General features: G+C 44.1%; 1 protein-coding gene across 13 annotated transcripts in view; it reads left to right on the top strand.

Annotated features, from left to right (window-relative positions):
* The window catches only part of TFDP2 (transcription factor Dp-2), a 122,937-nt gene that overhangs the window by 88,877 nt on the left and 12,064 nt on the right, over positions 1 to 21,996 (top strand). For all 13 annotated transcript variants that reach the window (XM_068280478.1, XM_068280467.1, XM_068280477.1 and 10 more), the window contains 4 exons: positions 1,633 to 1,701; positions 9,152 to 9,303; positions 9,625 to 9,791; positions 18,511 to 18,613. In XM_068280478.1, coding sequence (XP_068136579.1) covers positions 1,633 to 1,701; positions 9,152 to 9,303; positions 9,625 to 9,791; positions 18,511 to 18,613 — 491 coding nt within the window. The remainder of the gene's footprint in view (positions 1 to 1,632; positions 1,702 to 9,151; positions 9,304 to 9,624; positions 9,792 to 18,510; positions 18,614 to 21,996) is intronic.

Genomic DNA, 21,996 nt, shown 5'->3' on the forward strand with positions numbered 1-21,996 from the left:
CAGCAGTTTTGGAAATCATTTCCTGAATGTCACCAAGAAACTCCATCTCATCTTATTGACCCGTCTTAAAGGACACCTGAAGTGCGTGGGATATGGAGGCTGCCATATTTATTTCCAATACCAGTTGCCTGTCTTCCTGCTGATCTTTCATATGTAAGTCACACACCTGGAACATGCATGCGGCAAACGCAATCAGACTTCAGTCGGCAACATCTGAACTTTCTGATTGTTCAGAAAAGTATTAGAGGCAGAGGATCAGTAGGAATTCCAGGAAATGTGCATTATTTTAAAGGAAATAAATATGGCAGTCTCATATCCTTCTCACTTCAATTGTCCTTTAAATGAACTGGCGTTTATAATCCAGCAAGAACTACTTCACTGAAACCACAAGTCTTGCAGAATAAAAACTGCTTTATCCTGGATCTAGCTAAAACGAGTATGTGTTGGTATTTATCTGATTTGGTGAAGTTATGAAATATACATAAATACAACGCTTAGAAGTACTGGGAGACCCATAGCTCTGCCCTGAAGTACTCTGGCTGAGAAGTTAACTATTACAGTAGTGTGTGATTCTGTTCATCGTGACCTTACAGAGCACAGTTTAATATTGGAGTTTGATGAGCTGTTACTGTGATCTAAGCAGGCTGGGATCCTGGAGCTTTCTGAGAATAAATGACCGCACTTTCGGCTTGTGTACCGTAGAATTAGCTGATGTAACTATCCTCTATAGAGGATCTATAATTAGTCTATAAGTAGGCTGAGATCCTGGATTACTAACAAGTTATGTCAGTCTGATTACACGGTGTGGGTATTGTGGCAATTGTCCAACAGTGTATCTTGATTACAAACCTTTAAAGAGAAACTGTAGTCAGAATAATATAAATAAAATGGCTTTTTTTTTTGTAGTAATTTATGTAGTCCATGTTGGCTCATTGTAAAATCTTTCCTCTCCCTGATTTACATTCTGACATTTCACATAGGCGGCAACATCTTTAGAACTGGCAGGTGATCTCTGCGGAATGTTAGTTACTGAGGCCCATATGCAATTAGCAATTTTAAATGAGTTTTGTCCTAGGAGATATTTCATGATTGTTTTAAAATAATTACTGTCTTGCTTGCTGGTGGTTTAAAAGGCATTTTATTGACAAGGTGTGAAAATGTCACCCAGGAGTAAAAGCTTATTGCATGTAGGCCCCAGAATTCTAAAGCCAGCAGAAAAGACCTCTGGCCTCCCAGAATGCTGTGGGGGAGTTAGGGGAAGGGGATTCTGTATAATAAACAGCCTAGACGTCAGTCTCAGTGAAGTGGGAGGGCGGGACTACATAAACAGCAATATTTAGATAGAGGGAGTTTTTCTGATGCTAAATACAGGAATATTACCATACAAGTGGCCATCCTGAATAATTTACTGCATTCCTGTATATGTCTTTACAGTTCCTCTTTAAAATAAGTGGAAACAGAAAACATGTCTTTTATACGAGAGACATGCAAATACAGTATATAGAGAGGGTTATAAATACCGTAGTTTTTAGCTCATGGAAGTTGTTGTTGTATGATTACTATGTGATTTATATTGATAATGATTTAGTTGTTACAATTTACTTGTTTTTTTATTTCCTGCTGGAATTGTAGATCGAGAAGCAGAGGAGAATAGAACGTATCAAGCAGAAGAGCGCTCAGCTGCAGGAGCTGCTGCTACAGGTAACTAATCTTCTTCCAGTCTTCCCCACATCGCTGTTTCTTATGCTTCTGTACAGGAAAAGCTTTTTAAATGTGGCATTGGTGCTTCTGCCCAGGGTAGGGTGTCATACACACACCCAAGGCAGAGGGCGCCATAGACACACCCAAGGCAGAGGGCGCCATAGACACACCCAAGGCAGAGGGCGCCATAGACACACCCAAGGCAGAGGGCGCCATAGACACACCGAAGGCAGAGGGTGCCGTGCACGCACCCAAGACATAGGGTGCCATAGACACACCTAAGGCAGAGGGTGCCATAGACACACCTAAGGCAGAGGGCGCCGTGCACGCACCCGAGGCAGAGGTTGGCCTCCTAAATAGGAACTTGAATCTAGGATTGAACTTCATCCCAATCAGTAGCCAATACCCCCATTCCCATGAAAAATCTTTACCTTTTCTCAAATAGATCAGCAAGGACGTCTGTATGCCTGATATTGTAGGGAAACCCCTCCCACAGTGTAATGACAGGGCCATGGTTCTCTCTCTCTCTCTCTCTCTCTCTCTCTCTCTCTCTCTCTCTCTCTCTCTCTCTCTCTCTCTCTCTCTCTCTCTCTCTCTCTCTCTCATATATGTGTGTATATATACGTGTGTTTGTTTTAACTTGCAATGTATTGATTTATTTTTTCCCCCCTATTGCTATCTTTCAGTAAAGTTCCTCTTAAAACATTTTCAAGACTATCCCATCCCTCCAAATCTATACATGTCACTTTTTTCCTTTGAGAAGCCACCTGCCTACTGAGCCCAGGTTTTCAAGCTGTAGGTGTATTTCTTGTGAATTTCTGCCCTTCTGCTTCAGCACTCATTAAAAAGTCCCTTTCTCTATGCAATGTGATTTGCTCTGTGATACAACCAGTCATAAGCAGGAATGAATGAACCAGCATCCTGGAGAAGGGTGTGTTTGATAGCTGAAGATGTAGGAGAGAAAATGACAGAATACACCCACAGGCCTAAGCAGTGCATGATGGACTTTCCATAGAGCACTATCCACCCTAAGGCCAGCACTCCTCCTTATATTAATTATAGATCACTAGAACATAGCAGGACTCATTAATCTAAGTGGCTGCAATGCAGTATGCATTTAGTATGACCGAGCAGTAGCCAATCACATTAAAATGTGGACTGAAAGATGCAGAATAAATATCTGTGGTCTCTACATGACAGTGGGGATAGGTGTTTACTACTTGTGTACAAAACTGAAAGAAAAAAAAATCCAAACTAACATATATAAGTTTGACAAAAAAATTGTGTGTGTGTGTAAAGATATATTAGAATTGTTGTGCATAGCTAAGTAAAATGCTTTCAGAACCGGATTTACTACAAGGCGCTGTAGGCAAGGCACTGTAGGCACGTGCCTACAGGCGCCTGATGCTGGAGAGGAACCTGGCTTCCCTCCCCTAGTGTCTTTTCCCCCATCCTTCCCTATGTAGAGTTCCGAGCAGAGCATAAAAGAGAGGTTACTCACCCAGCTCTCGGTATTCCACTGACGAGATCACCCTTCAGTCGGGGGCACCACTAGCCACTTAATACTTAGGGTACTCCTGCCTACCTAATACCGTGTTTCCCCGAAAATAAGACACTGTCTTATATTAATTTACCCGTCAAAAAATGTGCTAGGGCTTATTTTTGGGGAGGTCTTATATTTTCCGGGGGTAGCCATCACCTTTAGTGTATATAGGCTGCTTCCCCCTCTGCTCCCTGCTAAATAAGCCCCTGTGGCTGTCAGACTTGCAGACCCCCCAAGCAGCAGACCTGCTCCTGCCCGCTTTACAACTTACACTGTCCTGGCCCACTCCTGCAGAAATTCCAGATCCTCCTAAAAGCAGTCGTAAGTGGCAGACCTTCTGTCCCCGGCCACCCGCCCACTCGCAGGCTTGAACACAGCCCAAGCGGCAGACCTGTTCTCTCCTACCCTCCGCCGCCTTGCTTTACCTTACCACTGCTAGCACTCGTGGCCCCGTCCTGCAGAAAATCCATATCCTCCTGTTTATTGCCGGCATAATTCATACACCGCAGATTAGCGGTGACATCTGGTAAAGGCAGCTAATGTATCCAATACGAGCGCTGCCCTATACAGGAAGTAAACAAAGATCACTTCCTGTATAGGTCAGCGCTCTTATTGGATACATTAGCTGACTTTACCAGACGTCACCGCTAATCTGCGGTGTGTGAATTATGCCGGCAATAAACAGGAGGATGTGGATTCTCTGCAGGACGGGGCCACGAGCACTAGCAGCCGGGAGGTAAAGCGAGGCTGCGGGCGGGCAGGCGGGGGGACGGGGAGAACGGGTCTGCTGCTTGGGACTTCTTTTAGAGGGATGCAGGCTAAATTTTACTAGGGCTTATTTTAGAAGTAGGTCTTATATTTTGAGCACACTCGAAATATTTACTAGGGCTTACTTTCAGAGGATGTCTTACATTTGGGGAAACCCGGTACTAAGGGCTCTTTCACATCAACCATTCTCCTGTACATGTTAAAGAGAATTTGTACTCTAAAATTATTACAATAAAAATCCTACCATTCTATTCATTATGTTCTCCTGGGCCACTCTGTGCTGTTTCTGCCACTCCCTGCTGCAATCCTGGCTTGTAATTGCCAGTTTTAGGCAGTGTTTACAAACAAAAGACATGGCTTCTAACCAGCTTGTGATAGGCTGAGAGAAGCTCAGTCTGTTACTCATACAGAGCCTGCAGGGGGCTTGGAGAGAGTGTGCATAACTTTTATCCTATCACAAGCAGAGCAGCACATTCCTGCCTGAGTGCGTGAGCCCGACAAAGCTGACAAAGGAAAGAAGATTAGATTATATAACAGAGATAGTACAGCCACTGTGCAACTAGGAAAGGCTGCAGTAAGCCAGACCACATTAGAACATGTATAGGAACTTATAGGATAGAAGAAATAAGGCTGAAAATTTTGTTACAGAGTCTCTTTAAATAGCCTGCGGGGTGTCGTCGGGATGCTGCGGTGTGACGCAATCAGCGGCGGTAGCTATTAATTCACCCGACGGGAAAACGCTGGCTCCCGACGATTAAAAGCTCCCGGGTGCGTCATACCGCAACGCATCGAAACGCAGCGTCGGGTGTGAAAGGTAAAATGAAAGTCTACGGACTTTCATTTTACCTCGGTTAACGCAGAGTTGTGACTTTGCGTCAAAACGCAGCAAATGGGCTCTGGTGTGAAAGAGCTCTAAGGGCTAACTGTAGTTATGACCGGCAAGGGAAGAAAGGGAGAATTGACACCTGGGCCAACCAGCTCTCTTGCGGTGCAGTTCGAAGGTTTATGGAGGGTGAAGTCTAGGCTGCCAGAAAATCTGTGCCTATAGGTTCCTGTGATGTAAATTTAGGCCTACTTTCATAAGCAAACATTAAGTCTGCAGAATTTTGTCCCATGATGGTGCTATAGGTCCCGTGTCACAGGAGCACCATCATATACCTAGACTGTGCATGCTTTGTTGTAAGACCTGACTCTTCTAGGTTTTCTTCTCTGTAGTATATTTCTCTCCCTGTAGTTGCTGCAGTAAAACACTGCACTGTGTGTAATTGTTCTTGTAAGCTTGCATCATGTGAGGCCGCGGTCACAGGGCCACCCATTCAGCTTTTGCAGCATAGTAAGAATGAAGACCATGACAATGGAAGCGATTGTTGAGTCCCGTCAGACATAGAGTCCCAGCACAAGTGCCCTGTCCTGTTCTTATTTTCCTATCCAACTATTGTGTGTTGTTAGTACTACATGAGGAGGGTCAGTAACAGAAATCCATCTGCATGAAGGGTTTTTATTTATAGTTACTACTTTTATGCAAAATATAGCATTAGTTCACATTGTACTGCTTCTCCTTGCACCGTCTTTAGTACTAAACATCTAACTCGTAAAGTGACCAATAATAAGGTCACATTACAGTAGTACTGGAAGCCATATAAGACTGGAATTAAGTTACTGTTCTTTTGCACTTATGGTCTTTAATACTGGTATTCATGTCATCACTGATGTGAACTAGAGTCAATAGTTGGTCATACCAAGCTGTGTATGACTACTTTCACTTCCTGTATGCCACAAACCCTGCATAGACATACATTAGCTGCAAAGATGATGCCAGCCGATTGTGAGTGTAGCTTCCTGAGGAGAAGGGGCATAACTAGACTTAATAGGGCCCCTCTGCAAAAATTATAGCATGGGACCCCTTGGTCCACAAACACCATGAGGGTCACGTGACCGGGAGCCCACAAATTGCAGCAGAGTGTTCTGCTGTGAAGCAGCACCTGGAAGTAGGAGAAAACTACACACCCTGACCCTCCTGCACATGTTTTTTTGTGAGCAAACAGGGAGGTTTTTTTTTTTTTGATGATTGGCTGCACTTGCGGTTGGATAAAAGGAGTGGCCCCCTCTGGCCCCCCTGCGATGGCAGGGGTGATTGTTATGCCCATGCTGAGAGAACGAGGACACCCTCCTTCCAACCTTCATGTCTGAAAGGTGAACTCCATGAAGTTAATAGCAGCCGTAATTCATACCCTTTTAAGCAATATTTGTCTTTCAAACCGGTCATCGACATAAGGAACCTCTCTCCAGCCAGCTGGCTGACTCACTTATGTGAACAACTGAGAACGTTGGAGAAACTCAGGATGTTCTTCAACAAATATCACAATCAGGCAGAGCAACTTGGTTTATGTGCAGTCTAGACTACCAGAGTGCCAACACCAAGCAACCTCTGCGGAAGTTCTTGGCCCAAAGTAGTAGGGCTTCCTCTGCAGGTACAGACTCTGCAGTCTGTTCACACCTAAAGAAGGGAGAATCTGTTGAAGCTAATTAGGTCCACATTTTCAACTGAAAAGCACTGGTCTGAAAAAGATGTCATCTATGATCAGACAAAGGGACCACCAATATATTTGCCATTAACCTGAAAACTACTTTAAGCTACAATGTTAGCTGAAGTAAGTGTGTTAGCTGTACTTATAGTATGCCTAGAAATGTACTTCACACATTAGAACTGAAGAATTTCTCCGTAGGAGCAATTACATGTCTTCTAGAACTGAAAAATGTGTCCGGGCAAAGCTACCTTATTTTACATGGGATATACCATGACTTGCTGGAATGAGAACCTTCACAGAAAATGACCCAAGTGCTTTTTTCAGTATCTTGGAAAAAAAATGCGTTTGCAACTTCTGTGGCAGTTTGTTGGTAGGAGTCCACTCTCACTCTTTCCCCTAGAGGTCACTGTTTCAAGTTTGGGGATAGAAAACTCATTCAGGATAAAACAGATCTCGCCTCTGAAACATGACCTCTAGTGGACAGAGGGGGCAGGTGTGGAATCCTGTCACTCTTGCTGTCACATTTTCAAGATCACCTCAGGACAACGTCCAGTCCTAATGACATCTCCATCCCCATTTGGACATGAAGTTGAATGACATTTCAAATATTCATGTTAGTAATAGGATAGGTGCAGTCCCACATACTCTTGCAGAAAAATAAGACCTTTATGATGGCCTTCTTCACAATCTTCTATGCCTGAAGGGTGGGAGAAATGCAGGTTCTGTCTATTAAAGAGCCTTACTGCTCTATTACGGAATATAGAAGTACTTGTAGATTCAACTCCTCCTTTCTAGAAGTCACAGGTCTTTAGAAATGTATTTTCTCTCTTTAGTGATCAAAACTAGGAATGTTTGCATTATCTAGATGTCAGATGTTGATTCCTGGACGTTACATCTTTCTGAAGTAGATCGAATTCCCTGCAAGTTCTCATTGCTGGACAAGACCCAATCAGACAAGACCCAATCAGGTTTCAGAAGCCACCATTGCTTAAGCCTTACAGGATTTATTTTACAAGAGCTGTTTCAACTTGGGCAGAAAAGGCAGGAACCACTACTGGGCACGTACAAAGCTGCCTCTTGGAGTAGCATAATATGTTTTGTAAGACATTACAGACTAAAGGCAGATTTAACATTTGAGTGTGGAGTGTTGAAAGCAATTGCTCATCTGTAATGCATTAGTCTTGTTTATCTTCTCATGGGTGCTGTCCTGAGATGACTTAGGAAAGACAACGTTAGATTACCTGTAACCTCTTTGCCAGGAAATGGAAGGACAGCACCCTAATAACCCTCCATTCACGGTGTTTGTATTAAAACTATAAGAGGTATTAATCTTAATAGAGAGGTGATCTCTCAAGGAGGATGTCCTTTTTGATTCATTCTTGAAAGAGATTTTAGTAGTAAGTCTTAATGTTGCCTTTCTTGCTACAGATAGGATTGTTGTAATTAGCACTTCAGTTCTTCGAAAGTAAGCCCTACCAAAGGTTTTCTGAAGCTGCTGTCACAGGTCTTTAGAAATGTATTTTCTCTCTTTAGTGATCAAAACTAGGAATGTGTCGCTGTATTTTCTTCAGAGGAAGTCTGTTCCTACCCTGCTCACTGCATAAATGTAACTATCACCAATTGTGAGCTAGAAACCTGTTTTTGCAGAACCCCGAAGATGATTGCAGTAGATCCAGGTGCGATACAATTTGTTCGAGGACAAGCTGATGTGTGTCCAACTTCATTCTTGTTGAGCCTATATATGGCCATGTTTAGTTTCACAGCTGCTATTATGGTCTTCAAAGGCTCTTTTATATCGCTCATATCTATAAACCGTCCCAGTTCTGCTTTCAAGATCAGAAGATAAGAGACACATGTGACTACAATGATAAGCTGTTTAGTATTCATAGACCCTGTGTATTATCAAAGCACTGCGCTAATTGTCCACTATGGTGCCTGTAACAGTAAAGTGCTGTGTGCTTGGAAAAGTGTGGTTGTCTTTCTCTTTTATTGAGGTAACTAAGAGGAACTGACTTGGTGGCTCACAACCATAAGATGAACAGAAGGGCAGTAGTGTTTTGGTCTTGTGACAGTCTGACCAGTACACTCATGTGACCATACATCATTGTGGTAAAATATTTCAGCCAATTATGACGGAGCTAAAGCAAACCTCTGAGGAAAAAAAATGATTGAACGTTAGATACTTGTCTAATTAGTGAGAAGCCTCTGGATACTCCAAAGGCTTCACAGATCCTCCTCGAGCCCACCGCTGCTACCCAGGGCACTCTTCCGTTTTATGGTCGCACTCTCATCAGTGTATGAGTGTGAACGTACTGAGCTAGTGCAAATATGGTCTGCACATGCCCAGTAGCACAATGTCGCTTGTGCATGGAGTAAATGGCTTTGTACAAGCGTTTTTTTTGCTGCTGGGCATGCATGAAGTGTACTCTCACCCGTGTCAGATATGTTTAAGCACTGGATGTCTTTATATTAATGTACAGATCTTGTTAGAACGATCACTTATATGCAGATCTGGCATTGTATTTCTAGCTGCCATCTTAAATGTTTACATGGCTGTAGAGACATTTTGTTCCTCCTGTCACCACCTAATTGCATTCTCTCCCTTCCACAGCAAATTGCCTTCAAACACCTCATTCAGAGGAACAGACAGAACGAGCAGCAGAGCCAAACGCCACCAGCCGTAAACTCCACCATCAAGCTGCCATTTATCATTGTCAACACCAGCAAAAAGACGGTCATTGACTGCAGTATTTCTAGTGACAAGTGAGTGTGGCGAATAGGTAGAAAACACCTTAAGAGTAATCCACTTGTTTTGTGCATTAAGTAGTTATGTGTCCCTGTATATGATCATTGGCCTATTGCGTGTGCAGGTCTCTGATCATTAGCCTATCGTGTGTGCAGGTCTCTGATCATTGGCCTATTGTGTGTGCAGGTCTCTGATCATTGGCCTGTCGTATGTGCTTATAACTTTCTCTGGCATTCTATGCATTATCCAGTCTTCTGCAAAGTTTCCATTAGCCATCTCTCTGCTCTCACTCTCTGAGCATGGCTCAGTTCTTTGAACGTATGTCTGTGTTTTTGTAGGTTTGAATACCTCTTTAATTTTGACAACGCCTTTGAAATCCATGATGACATTGAGGTTCTGAAAAGGATGGGGATGTCATTTGGGCTTGAGTCTGGAAAATGCACGTCAGACAACCTGAAACTTGCCAAATCTTTTGTTCCCAGAGCTTTGGAGGGATATGTGACAGGTATGAGCAACACACATGCAACAAACAGTTGTTTATATATTTGCTGAGATCCTGTCTCTATCTCTGACATTGTATGGCTGCTATCAGTAGGTACAGCAAATACCCCAGATGCCTCTTAAAGTGGATCCGAGATAAACTTTTACTCATTGCATAATTGTGTTCCTTTCATATAGTTTATAGGGCATTCCTCAAGCCAAATACTTTTTTTGTTTTGTTTTAATACTCTAATTTCCTATAAACTAAACCAGCCTTGCCCACAGCTTCGCCAGAGTGCCTTGGCACTTTGAGCCTTAGTAGCAAGGGTTTATGAGAGCTCAGTCTGAGCAGGAGGAGGAGGAGGTTACTAGCCAGAGATTTCAGAGGCAGAGAGGAGGATGGAGGAGGAGAGGGGAGTGAAGTTTTCACAGGCTGAGGGCTGGAGATGGACAGCAGCTTGCCTGTGTGTAATGTGGCAAACAGAACATGGCTGCTCTCATTGTATTACAGGAATAAATAATCATAAACTGTTGAAGCTGTTTGCAGCTAGATTTTCTGTGTAAACTAGTATCTAAATTTAAATAAGATATATAGACCAGTTACTTATTGTTAGTTTTTCATCTCGGATCCATGTTAAGCTTCTTATGAATATCTTAGAAAATATAAAAATATTTGTACATATTAGATATCCATCTTTTAAAGTTGCCCCATACATTACCAATCCTGGAGCCCAATCGACCATCTGATTCGTTAATTTTATCGAATCAGATGAAAATGGGTTCTGCAACCAGCATGTCTGATCAATGATTCAATCGATTTCAGGCCAAAATCGGTCGACTGTATCGGTCGAGCATACTGGATAATCTCGGTCCGATTTGGTGGATCGGTTGCATGGTGAAAACCCCGGCCGCTGTGCCCTAGTGTGTTGTCATGACTCCCAGCCTTCTTCGCCATCACCCCTTAGTGGTACCATGCATGTGTGTAACATCACATGTCTCGTGGTACACACACTACCACGTGGTGGCGCTCGCGATAAGAGCGGACACAGGAGTGATGGCGGGTGAGGCCGGTAGTGAGCCAGCGGGAAAGGTGAGATTTTTACACTGCACGGACACAGGGGTGCTTTTTGCATTTATGCCAGGCAGGTGGCGGTGCTAGGTTGATTTTCTATATATTTTATGCTAAAATCTATTGGGAATCAGCCTGTGGTGTATGGTCAGGCAACAGATCTTTCTCCGATCACATTCGACCAGAGAGAGATCTGTCTCATGGTCAGTCTGCCTGACATCGCTAGATGTATGGGCACCTTTAGACGCATGATTTTGAATTGCTAACACCTGACTGGTATTGAATGACCAAGTGCCTAAAAAAATACAAAAAAAAAAAAACTGTTAGAGGCAAAATTGCAAATCTGGTTTTCCTTTCTGGAGTTGTGTGAGAAGTTGTACTAAGATTCCCAATCCTAATCCAGTTCAGATTTTACTAAGAGTTTATACACCGGAGTGAGTTAGATGAGCATCCTTGGCTCCCTGTAGATGTGCATGATTCAAGGTCACACAGCCCTTGGTTTACAGTCTACCACAAATGCTATACAGAATCCCAATCTATCTCTATCACATAAGACATAAGTAATATCAAGTAAGTGACAGAACTTAGATGACTAATGCTCGCCCCCGTCCCGCCGAGCAATAACATTTCTCCAGCCGCATTATATCACAACATGCAGGAACACACAGCTGTACTGTGAATGGTAAACTGAAACTCTGGACTTTCGTGTTACCATGCAGATCACAAACTATGTGCAGTGCATAATGACTAACAGCCACCCTCCTAGTGTGAATAAGGCATGCCTGCCAACTGTCCCTTTTTCAGAAGGACAGTCCCTCTTTGGAAACCAAATCCCCACCCCTTTCTTCCCCATTTCTCCCTCTTTCAAGGCTGATGTACGGAACTGCGCAAATATGTTTTTCTACTGAAAAAAATTGTTTAAAAAGAACCTGAGGCGGTTCCATACGGGAAAGATGGGACGCAAAGGCATGTTCTCTGCCTCATGACATGCCTCTGTTTCCCCACACTACCGATCTCTGCCCCCCCCCCCACCGCTGCGCTATAGCCCCCTGAGATTAGTGACAATATTTGGAACTATCTTGGAGGTAAACATAGGGGAAAGGGATATCCTGTTTAAAATGCCTGCCAGGGGCGTTCCTGCAAGGTTTCCAGAGCTGCCATTGGGCAGCTCCCTCCCCCTGGCCACGCCCCCTGCCGGTCCCCCGCCTCCCTGCACACTGTGAATGAGAGCGAAGTCTCTCTCATTCCAGCATCGTGACCCAGAGGTCAGGAAAGTGAAAGTGGGCCAGTGCGGCCCACAGGAGCAGCGGTTTTTGCGGCTACCTGATCCGCTCAGCCCCTGGATCAGGTAGCCTACTTTTTTTTATTTAATTTTATGAGCCCACCTTGGACTCTCTTTAATTGACTCTTTATTCTCATCCTTTAAATTGATCTGTTTCTGAATTTCAAATGTTAATATGAAGGAAAATGAACCAGGTTAGAAAGGACCAGTGTGGTTTGAATTATAGAGTAACCAAGCAGCTCAGAGTGAGCCAAACTACTAGGAATGTATAGGGGATAAAAGGAACCAAAAAGCCCTCCTACTAAAAAAAAGCAAAGCTTGGTGTTATTGCCTTCTTAAAGCAGAAGGAAATTTGCAATAATTCAGTTATAAGTGAACATTTGTGGTTACCCACAATGCTCCACCACTGAATATGCAAATTATCCTTTTCGCCCTTGTTAAAGAGGAACTGTAACGACAAAACGGCCCCTGGGGGGTACTCACCTCGGGTGGGGGAAGCCTCAGGATCCTAATGAGGCTTCCCACGCCGTCCTGCGTCCCTCGGGGGTCTCGCTGTAGCCCTCCGTACAGCCGTGAAGCAATATTTACCTTCCTGGCTCCTGCGCAGGCGCTCTGATGCCTCTCGGCGCCGAAGTAGGCGGAAATACCCGATCACCGTCGGGTCTGCTCTACTGCGCAGGTGCAAGTTTCCGGCGCCTGCGCAGTAGAGCGGACCCGACGGAGATCGGGTATTTCCGTCTATTTCCGTGCAGAAAGTCGCCACAGCGCCCCCGCTGGAGCCAGCAAAGGTAAATATTGAACTGACAGTCGGCACAGTCGCCGGCTGTTCGGAGGGCTGCGGCGAGACCCCCGTGGGACAGAGGACGGCGTGGGAAGCCTCATTAGGATCCGGAGGCTTCCCCCACCCGAGGTGAGTACCCCCCAGGGGATCTTTTTAATGTTACAGAGTCTCTTTAAGCCAAGCAAGCATCCAGAACCGCTGGTGTATAGCAAGCCTATAGCTTTATGTTTTACACAGCCATATCAAACCCACATGTAGACAGCCTGTTTTGGACTTTTGGTCCTCATCTATACATGGCAGGGATTGATAAGGCTGTATGAAATAGGGCTTGGACCAGTACAACAGAGTAACCAAGCAGCTCAGGGTGACCCAAACTACTAAGTATGTATAGGGGATAATTATTGCAAATTTCCTTCTGTTTTAAGAAGGCAATTACACCAAGCTTTGCTTTTTTTAGTATGAGGGTTTTTTGGTTCCTTTTATCCCCCTATACATTCATAGTAGTTTGGGGCACCCTGAGCTGCTTGGTTACTCTGTTGTACTGGTCCAAGCCCTATTTCATACAGCCTTATCAATCCCTGCCATGTACTGATGAGGACCAAAAGTCAGAAACAGGCTGTCTACATGTGGGTTTGATATGGCTGTGTAAAACTTAAAGCTATAGGCTTGTGATTAGGGGTGTGGCTTATGTGCCCCTCTTTCTTATCTCAAAAAGTTGGTTAGTATGAATAAGCCTTATAGAGAAGTAAGAGGGAAGGTGAAGTTGTGACACATAGTTTATGATGGACATGACTGGAGGTGGTTAAGTTGCAGGCAGGCCAGCCATGGAGAAAGGTGTTAGGGTTGTGAAATCAGGAAACAACGAAGGCATACACAAGTCATTTTATTATTAGCAGCTCTTGTTTTTGTGCTGTAGGGGTAATCAAAGAACACACACATCAATAGGTACAGTGGGATGCAAAAGTTTGGACAACCTTGTTAATTGTCATGATTTTCTCTACTCTTCATAGAAACTTAAGAGGAGGGAAACTTGCAAGTGACCCTCTTAAATACTCTTTCTCATAATTGGATTCACCTGTGTATGTAGGTCAGGGGTCACTGAGCTTACCAAGCCAATTTGAGTTCCAATAATTAGTTCTACACGTTTTGGAATCAATAAAATGACAACAGTGCCCAAATTTATGCACCTGCCTAATTTTATTTAAACAATTATTGTGCACTTTCTGTAAATCCAATGAACTTCATTTCACTTTTCAAATAACACTGTGTGTGTCTCCTATATGATATATTTAACTGACATTTTTTTTTCATCATAACAACCAACGATTTATACAGAAAATCATGACGATTAACAAGGTTGCCCAAACTTTCGCACCCCATTGTATAGTTTGGTCCCTTTTAATATTACATGGATTGAAGGGAACCCTGTTCTTCTGTTTACTTATCACCTAAAGGGTAATGAAACCTTTTGCAGTATTATTAAACATAACTTTCCAAAGTTAATGAGGAGGAAAATCTATTAAAAAAAAAAAAAGTTCAGCTCAGACCAGAACATCTCATCAGAGCGGGAAAATGCCTTTCCATGCAGCACAGAGGAGTTGTATTGTTGCGGTATAGCGATATACTCAGTCTCTAATGTTTCTCCAGACAGGCCCAGTTCTGTCATATAAATCCGAGGCAGTCTGAGTATATTGTACAGTGATGTGCTGTGGTCTCTGTGAGTTGGGATCCACGGTTCCCTCGCAGTGGTAGTCAGGGAGCAGCAGATGGTGAGCGAGCAATACATCACCCGCAGGAGGCTGAAAGAGTTACAAGGAGGGGGGTGGGGCTTGTGGAATGTGGTCCAGAATGCAGAGAGCCTGGGTGATGGGATTTCCATTAGTCTAATGGCATTGTATGTGTGGGATGGGGCAGAGCTTGGTGCAGCCTCATTATGCATATTAAACATCAAGCTGCCTATTCATTGCCTCCTAGGTGACATCTCTGCTTAATGAAAGGGCTTTTCCTGTTGACCATTGGGAACAACTAGTGCTAGCAGGGGAAATCCCATTCATCCCCACAAGACAGAGTACTATCACATTAAAGGGGAAGGACGCCTAGAAAAAGATTTTCATTCAAGCAATACTGTTAACAGACTAAAAGCTCCAAATCTTCAGAAGTGGGAAACAGTTTATATTCTGTTTACCGTGTATCCAAATCATAGCTGGATTGAGATGAAATGGTGCCCTGGACAAAATGGCAACTTTAGCTCTGCCTGCATGCAACTGCCTTTTTTTTAGTGTGTGAAGTTGGGTGGAGGACAGGTCAGATGAGGCGTCATCCAGGCCCCTAGACAGCCACCAGGCCCTAGGCCTCCCTAGGTTGCCTCATTGGTGATCTTACTCAGGTCTAACTGTAGCACCTTTATTTTTAAAAGAAAACTGTAGCAAGAGGGCTATGGAGGCTGCCACATTTATTTCCTTTTAGGCAATACCAGTTTCCTGGCATCCTGCTGATCCTCCGCCTTTAATACTTTCAGCCATAGACCCTGAACAAGCATGCAGCAGATCAGGTGTTTCTGACATTGTCAGATCTGACAAGATTAGCTGCATGCTTGCTTCTGGTGTTACTCAGACACTACTGCAGCCAAAGAGATTGACAGGGCTGCCAGGCAACTGGTATTGTTTAAAAGGAAATAAATATGGCAGCCTCCATATTCTTCTCACTTCAGTTGTGGGTGCCTTGAGTATCCTACACTGGCATTACTAACAGAAAGTCAGCTCTGTGCATACAATTCTAATGTCTCAGTATATCATATGCAAATTGTCATTTCTGCTGTCCTTTGTGTAGAACCACCAGTTTATTTGCCACTGCTCTATATACAGTACATGAGCTGCATATTCCTATGCCTGTCAGGACACTGTGGAATGGGATGGGTGGGGTAAAGGGAAGTGACATACTGTAGGTTCTGTTCTCTCTGATATCTTTGCGGACTTGTTGGATTCTCTGGTTCGGTCTTACAGCCTCAAAGCAGTCTGTATTGATCCACTGTTCAATTAAAGCTCAGGGTTCAGCACTTAAAGGACACTTGAAGTGAAAGGGATGCAGAGGCTATCATATTTATATCCTTTTAGACCATACTACAGTAGTTGCTTAGCATCCTGTTGATCTTTCAGACATTAATAGTGTCTGAATCACACACCTGAAACTAGCATGCAGCTAATCCAGCCAGCCAGCAACATCTGATAGTCATTCTTGTTTAGGGCCTTAAGCCTCATCTACACGTGTAGATGAGGCAGCGATCCGGCGGCTCGATTAGCCGCCGAATCGCCTCTTCCGCGTCCCCGCTCACTCCGGAATCAATTCCCGCTCGATTCCCACTCGTCCCCGCGCCGCTTATCTTCCGCTCGATTCCCTGCCATTGTCCCCTCGCGGGGAGCGAGCAGGGAATCGGCGGTGGGGAGATCCGTCCTGTCGGATCTTATCAATCGAGCCGCATCAGCGGCTCGATTGATAAGGAACATCGTGGCCGCATCTACGCGTGTAGATGTGGCTTTAGACTAAACAAATTTGAAACAGGCTTAGCAGGGCAGCCAGGCAATGTTCATTGTTTAAAATGAAATAAATGTTTCAGCCTCCATACCTCTCTTACTTCAGGTGTCATTTAACCACTTTTTCTGGTTTGATTTGGTCCTATTTGGCATGTAATCCTAATTGGGACTTTGTTACCAAAAAGTCTGATACTGGTCTTCCAAAGGCTCTGCCAGGAAACCAGTTTAGTCCGCTATGATAACCAGGTCTAGCTTCTTAGCCATAATAGATCATCTTCTCATCTGCTCCCATGAAAGCAGTTGGCAGCTCCATCTAATAATATTTATTAGAAAATGAAAGGGCTGGCACTTGCTACGCCTGGTCTCAGAAACTGGCATGGGCTGGAAAAGTCTCTTATCAGCAGGTGTTCAGTGTGTGAATATTACAGACTAGACCAAGGCCAAGCGTTTCTCACAAGAGCCTGGCAATCTCTTGGGATTCTCCCATGGGCACCAGAGGACTGCAAGGCCTTCACTGGGAACCGTTTATTATAAGCTGTCCTCTTTATTCTGGTTCTGCACAGGGGTGGCGTCTCAAGGCTATGCTGAGCACTGCATCCAAATCATAACCTTATTCCACTACAACCTGCTACCTTGTCAGAAATACACATTCTGCCAAGGGGGGCACAATCCAGTATATCTGAGTGGCATGTATTGGATGGATATTCATGATTATCTGTGTAAAGTTCCATTTTGACAGGTCAGGTTCAGAATGGGAATAAGCTGCGCTTAGCTGGACTTTAAAGGACATCTGAAGTGAGAAGAATATGGAGGCTGCCATATTTATTTCCTTTTAAGCAATACCAGTTGCCTGGCAGCCCTGCTGATCATCTGACTCTAATACGTTTATCCATAGACCCTGAACAAGCATATGCAGATCAGGTGTTTCTGACATTATACTCAGATCAGACAAGATTAGCTGCATGCTTGTTTCTGGTGCTACTCAGCAGGGCTGCCAGGCAACTGGTATTGTTTAAAAGGAAATAAATATGGCAGCTTCCGTATACTTCTAGCTTCAGGTTCCTGTTAAAAGAGGAACTCCAGTGAAAAGTATGTCATAAATATAATTGCTTTTTGTTTGCAATATTACTTTATACATTTTTTGCCTATTGTAAAATCCATCCTCCTGATCTACATTCTGAAATGTATCACAGGTGGTGACGTCTTAAGTCCTGACGGGTGCAGCTCTGTGTTATGTTAGTTTCTGAGGATTTTAATGCCAGTGAAAATAATGCCGGGGCTCCCAGAATGATAAGGGAGGAGAATTCCGCATAGCTAACCAGCCTGGGAGAGGCTAAACATTGCAGGGCTGCATACTAATACACAGCAATCTATAGATATAGGAAGGGGTTCTGATGCTGAAACCAGGAAGATTACTGTAAAAGTGGCGATCCTGAATAATTTGCTACATTCTGCTATATGTCACTATAGTGCCCCTGTAAGCGCTTTACTCCGGCATCTGCAGACCTCCAACACCACTAATGGGGACATTGTAAGTGATCCAGAAAACCTGCAGTGGATTTATGAATGTCTGCTATTTAGTAGTTAGGATTGACCATCCTCACCTGGGTTATAGTAGATCAGTCAGGGTTGGTAAAAGTGTGTGAAATAGCAGTTGTGCAGAATCCACAACTAATACAGAAAATGCATTCAGGACAGCCTAGGTTTATACCGTGGTTGCCAACATGGGACTGATTTGCCAACAGCTAATTTACTTCCCTTTCATGACCCAGGATATGGCTAAAATCCTTTACCACACAACAGACCATTATTAATAAGCCCAGGCATTGGTAACATGCTCTCAGTTGAAGAAAAGGGGCGTGTCTCATTGCCTGCACACTGGTCATGTGACCTACTACAGAGGGAACCTGGTCTGGTGGCCATCTTATTTCATATAATTAAAAGGCATCAGACAAGGGAACATGATTTACATATAAATTGTTGTGCGCAATAAGTCTGGTTTCATTTCTTTTACAAAAATTGTGTAAAAAATTGTGTATCTCGTGATTTCAAACTAAGATTCACTTTTTTTCTGTCTACTAGAAATGGCCACAGGAACCACCTGGGTGGACCAAGGGCTTAATTTCAACTCCTCACAGTCCTCTGCAGTGACGTCTGCCAGCTCTACCAACTATTCCCAGACCAGGTACGAGTACAACATGCCTAACCTATAGGAAGACAGCAATATTCTGCTCAGCTGTGATGTCAGAAGGGGCAGGGACTGCTGAATAGGGTTCACACCATTTTTCTGGAAACTAAGTGGCTGTTGCAATGCTTGTTCACCTCCAGCTCAGAGATTCAGTCCACACATCCTGTGACATATAGCCGTTCCAAATATACAGCAGTTCCAGAGAGCATGATTATAGTGTGTAGCTAGTTTGGGGTCTATGTACAGCTGTTGTGTAGTGAGATTGAGCTTGCTGTATAAAGCACACACTGATGTCTGACAATAGCAGTTCCTGTTGATAAATAATAACGTCAGTACAAGCCAGTCATCATAGTAGCATTCAGATAGGCCTCATGTTCTTGCGGGGCTGTTTTTAGGCATAGGCAAACCAGGCAGCTGCCTGGGGTGACTGTAGTAGGGGGCACTACAGAGCTAGTCTTGGCACACTGTACTTTATGGAATTCTTATGGCCAACTGCTGCTAGTTCCATTAAGAGATGGATGGAAATTTTAACACTTAAATGGGCACTGTTGTCTTGATTGATTCAGCTCTAATTGGATTTCCAGGACAATACTCTAACTTTTAAAGACCCAGGATATATATCTGGCCCACTGTTGGGCCAGTGAGATGTACATGGACTGGTAATAATTTGTGTATCCTTTACAAACTTATTTTGAGAAACATTATTTCTATGTAAATGATCAATTTCTTATTGGTGCCCACAAAACTAACTGATGTATTTCATGATCTTCCTGTTCCCTAGATTAGGGATAGAGAGATAAAAGGTGCCTTGGCTCGGGTGCCAAAGTGGCCAGAAACAGCCCTGTGTTCTGGTCTTGGCTGTGTACAAGCCATACCTCTATGGTAGAGATTAGTGGGGGTAGAGGAGGTCTTGAAGTCCTCTGTGCTGCTAAAGTGTACCTGAGATGGGCACACTAAAAGACTTTATACTTACCCGGGGCTTCCTCCAGCCCCATGAGCAGCGTTGCGTCCCTCGTCGTCCCCTGAGTGGCTCCGTTCCCTGGTATCCATCGGTCCCGGTAAAACAGATTGCTTGATAGTGTTCTGGTTAAGGGCTCTGCCTCTGACACAGACCATGGTTTGAATCTCGGCCCTTCCTGTTCAGTAAGCCAGCACCTATTCAGTAAGAAGGCATTGGGAAAGACTACCTAACACTGCTACTGCCTATAGAGCTCGTCCTAGTGGCTGCAGCTCAAGCACTGAGTCTGCCAGGGGAAAAGCTTAATATAAATGTTCTGTGTCTGTCTGTCTGACGAGCACAAGTAAAGTGTCCATCGGTCACATGTTGATGTCAGGAAAGGCCTAACACATGTTTCACAGCTTTAACAATAGCCACTTCTTCAGAGGCATAGCATTGCAATTTTTCATAGATCATGACGTAGGATATTTAAAAACCTAGAATGTGGACTATTGTATATTTCCATAGCCTATCAGGCATGGGCAAACTTGGCCCTCCAGCTGTTAAGGAACTACAAGTCCCACAATGCATTGCAGGAGTCTGAAGCCACAGTCATGCCTCGTAAAGTCAAATGCATTGTGGGACTTGTAGTTCCTTAAAGTGGATCCGAGATGAACTTTTACTCATTGCATAATTGTGTTCCTTTCATATTGTTTATAGGGCATTCCTCAAGCCAAATACTTTTTTTGTTTTTGATTTAATACTCTAATTCCCTATAAACTAAATAAACCACACCCACAGGTTTCAGAGAGCCTTGGCAGTAGCAAGGGCTCATGGGAGCTCAGTCTGGGCAGGTGGAGGGGGAGGTATTACTAGTCAGAGATTTCAGAGGCAGAGGGGAGGAGGAGGGGGGATTCGGTTTCTTTGCTCAAGATGCAGATAAGCCTGCCTCTGTGTAATGTTTACAAACATGTCTGCTGTCATTGTATCACAGGAAGAAATATTCTTATTCTATTAAAGAGGAACTGTAACGACAAAACGGCCCCTGGGGGGTACTCACCTCGGGTGGGGGAAGCCTCCGGATCCTAATGAGGCTTCCCACGCCGTCCTCCATCCGTCAGGGGTCTCGCTGCAGCCCTCCGTGCAGCGGTGATGTAATATTTACCTTCCTGGCTCCTGCGCAGGCGCTCTGACGGCTGTTGGCGCCGAAGTAGGCGGAAATACCCGTTCGCCGTCGGGTCTGCTCTACTGCGCAGGCGCAAGTTTCCAGCGCCTGCGCAGTAGAGCGGACCCGACGGAGATCGGGTATTTCCGTCTATTTCCGTGCCGAAAGTCGCCACAGCGCCCCCGCTGGAGCCAGCAAAGGTAAATATTGAACGGACAGTCTGCACAGTCGCCGGCTGTTCGGAGGGCTGCAGCGAGACCCCCGTGGGACAGAGGACGGCGTGGGAAGCCTCATTAGGATCCGGAGGCTTCCCCCACCCGAGGTGAGCACCCCCCAGGGGATCTTTTTAATGTTACAGAGTCTCTTTAAAGCTGTTTGCAGCTAGATTTGCTGTGTAAACTATCTAAACTTTAGCTAAGATATATAGACAAGTTACTTGTTATAGTTAGTTTTTCATCTTGGAACCGCTTTAACAGCTGGAGTGCCAAGTTTGCCCATGCCTGGTAGATGTTGTTATAGGTGTCCTTTCCGTCTAGGTAGCCTATTATTGAAAGGTCAGTATAACGCTGGGGGTGACTGAAATAACGGGATGGTCCTGTTCGGAGTGGCGGCATAGCTCAAGCGAGCTACACTGCTCACTTGCATTTAACTTTTTTTTTCTCCTGAATTTTCTCCTGGGAGATAATTTTTCATCTTCTCTTTAAAATAATTTTTCAGCACTCTACAATTGATAAAGTACAAAAATAGTAGGAGAAAAAATACTTTCAAAATTCTTTTCCAGTATTTGCTTGCTTGGTGGTGGTTTAACCACTTGACCACTGGGGGGGGGGGGGGGGGGGGGGGGGGTGTAACCCTTTAGGACCGGAGCAATTTTCACCTGTAGGCGCTCCTCCCATTCTTTTGCCAATAACTTAATCACAACTTGATCTATAGCTTGTTTTTTTGGGAGGTAAATTATGCTAAGAATTATTTTATTCTAAATGCATTCCAATTGGAATAATAAGAAAAAAGTGGAAAAAAAATTCTCCGTTTTCGGCCATTTATAGTGTTAAAATAAAACGTCCTACTGTGGATAAAGCCTACACATTTTATTTGCCCATTTGTCCCGGTTATTGCAACATTTTAAATATTTCCCTAGTACAATGTATGGAACCAATACACACACGTACACGTACACACACGTACACGTACACACACGTACACGTACACACACGTACACGTACACACACGTACACGTACACACACGTACACGTACACACACGTACACGTACACGTACA

This window comes from Hyperolius riggenbachi, chromosome 4 (assembly GCF_040937935.1).
Source record: "Hyperolius riggenbachi isolate aHypRig1 chromosome 4, aHypRig1.pri, whole genome shotgun sequence".
Classification (NCBI taxonomy): domain Eukaryota; kingdom Metazoa; phylum Chordata; class Amphibia; order Anura; family Hyperoliidae; genus Hyperolius; species Hyperolius riggenbachi.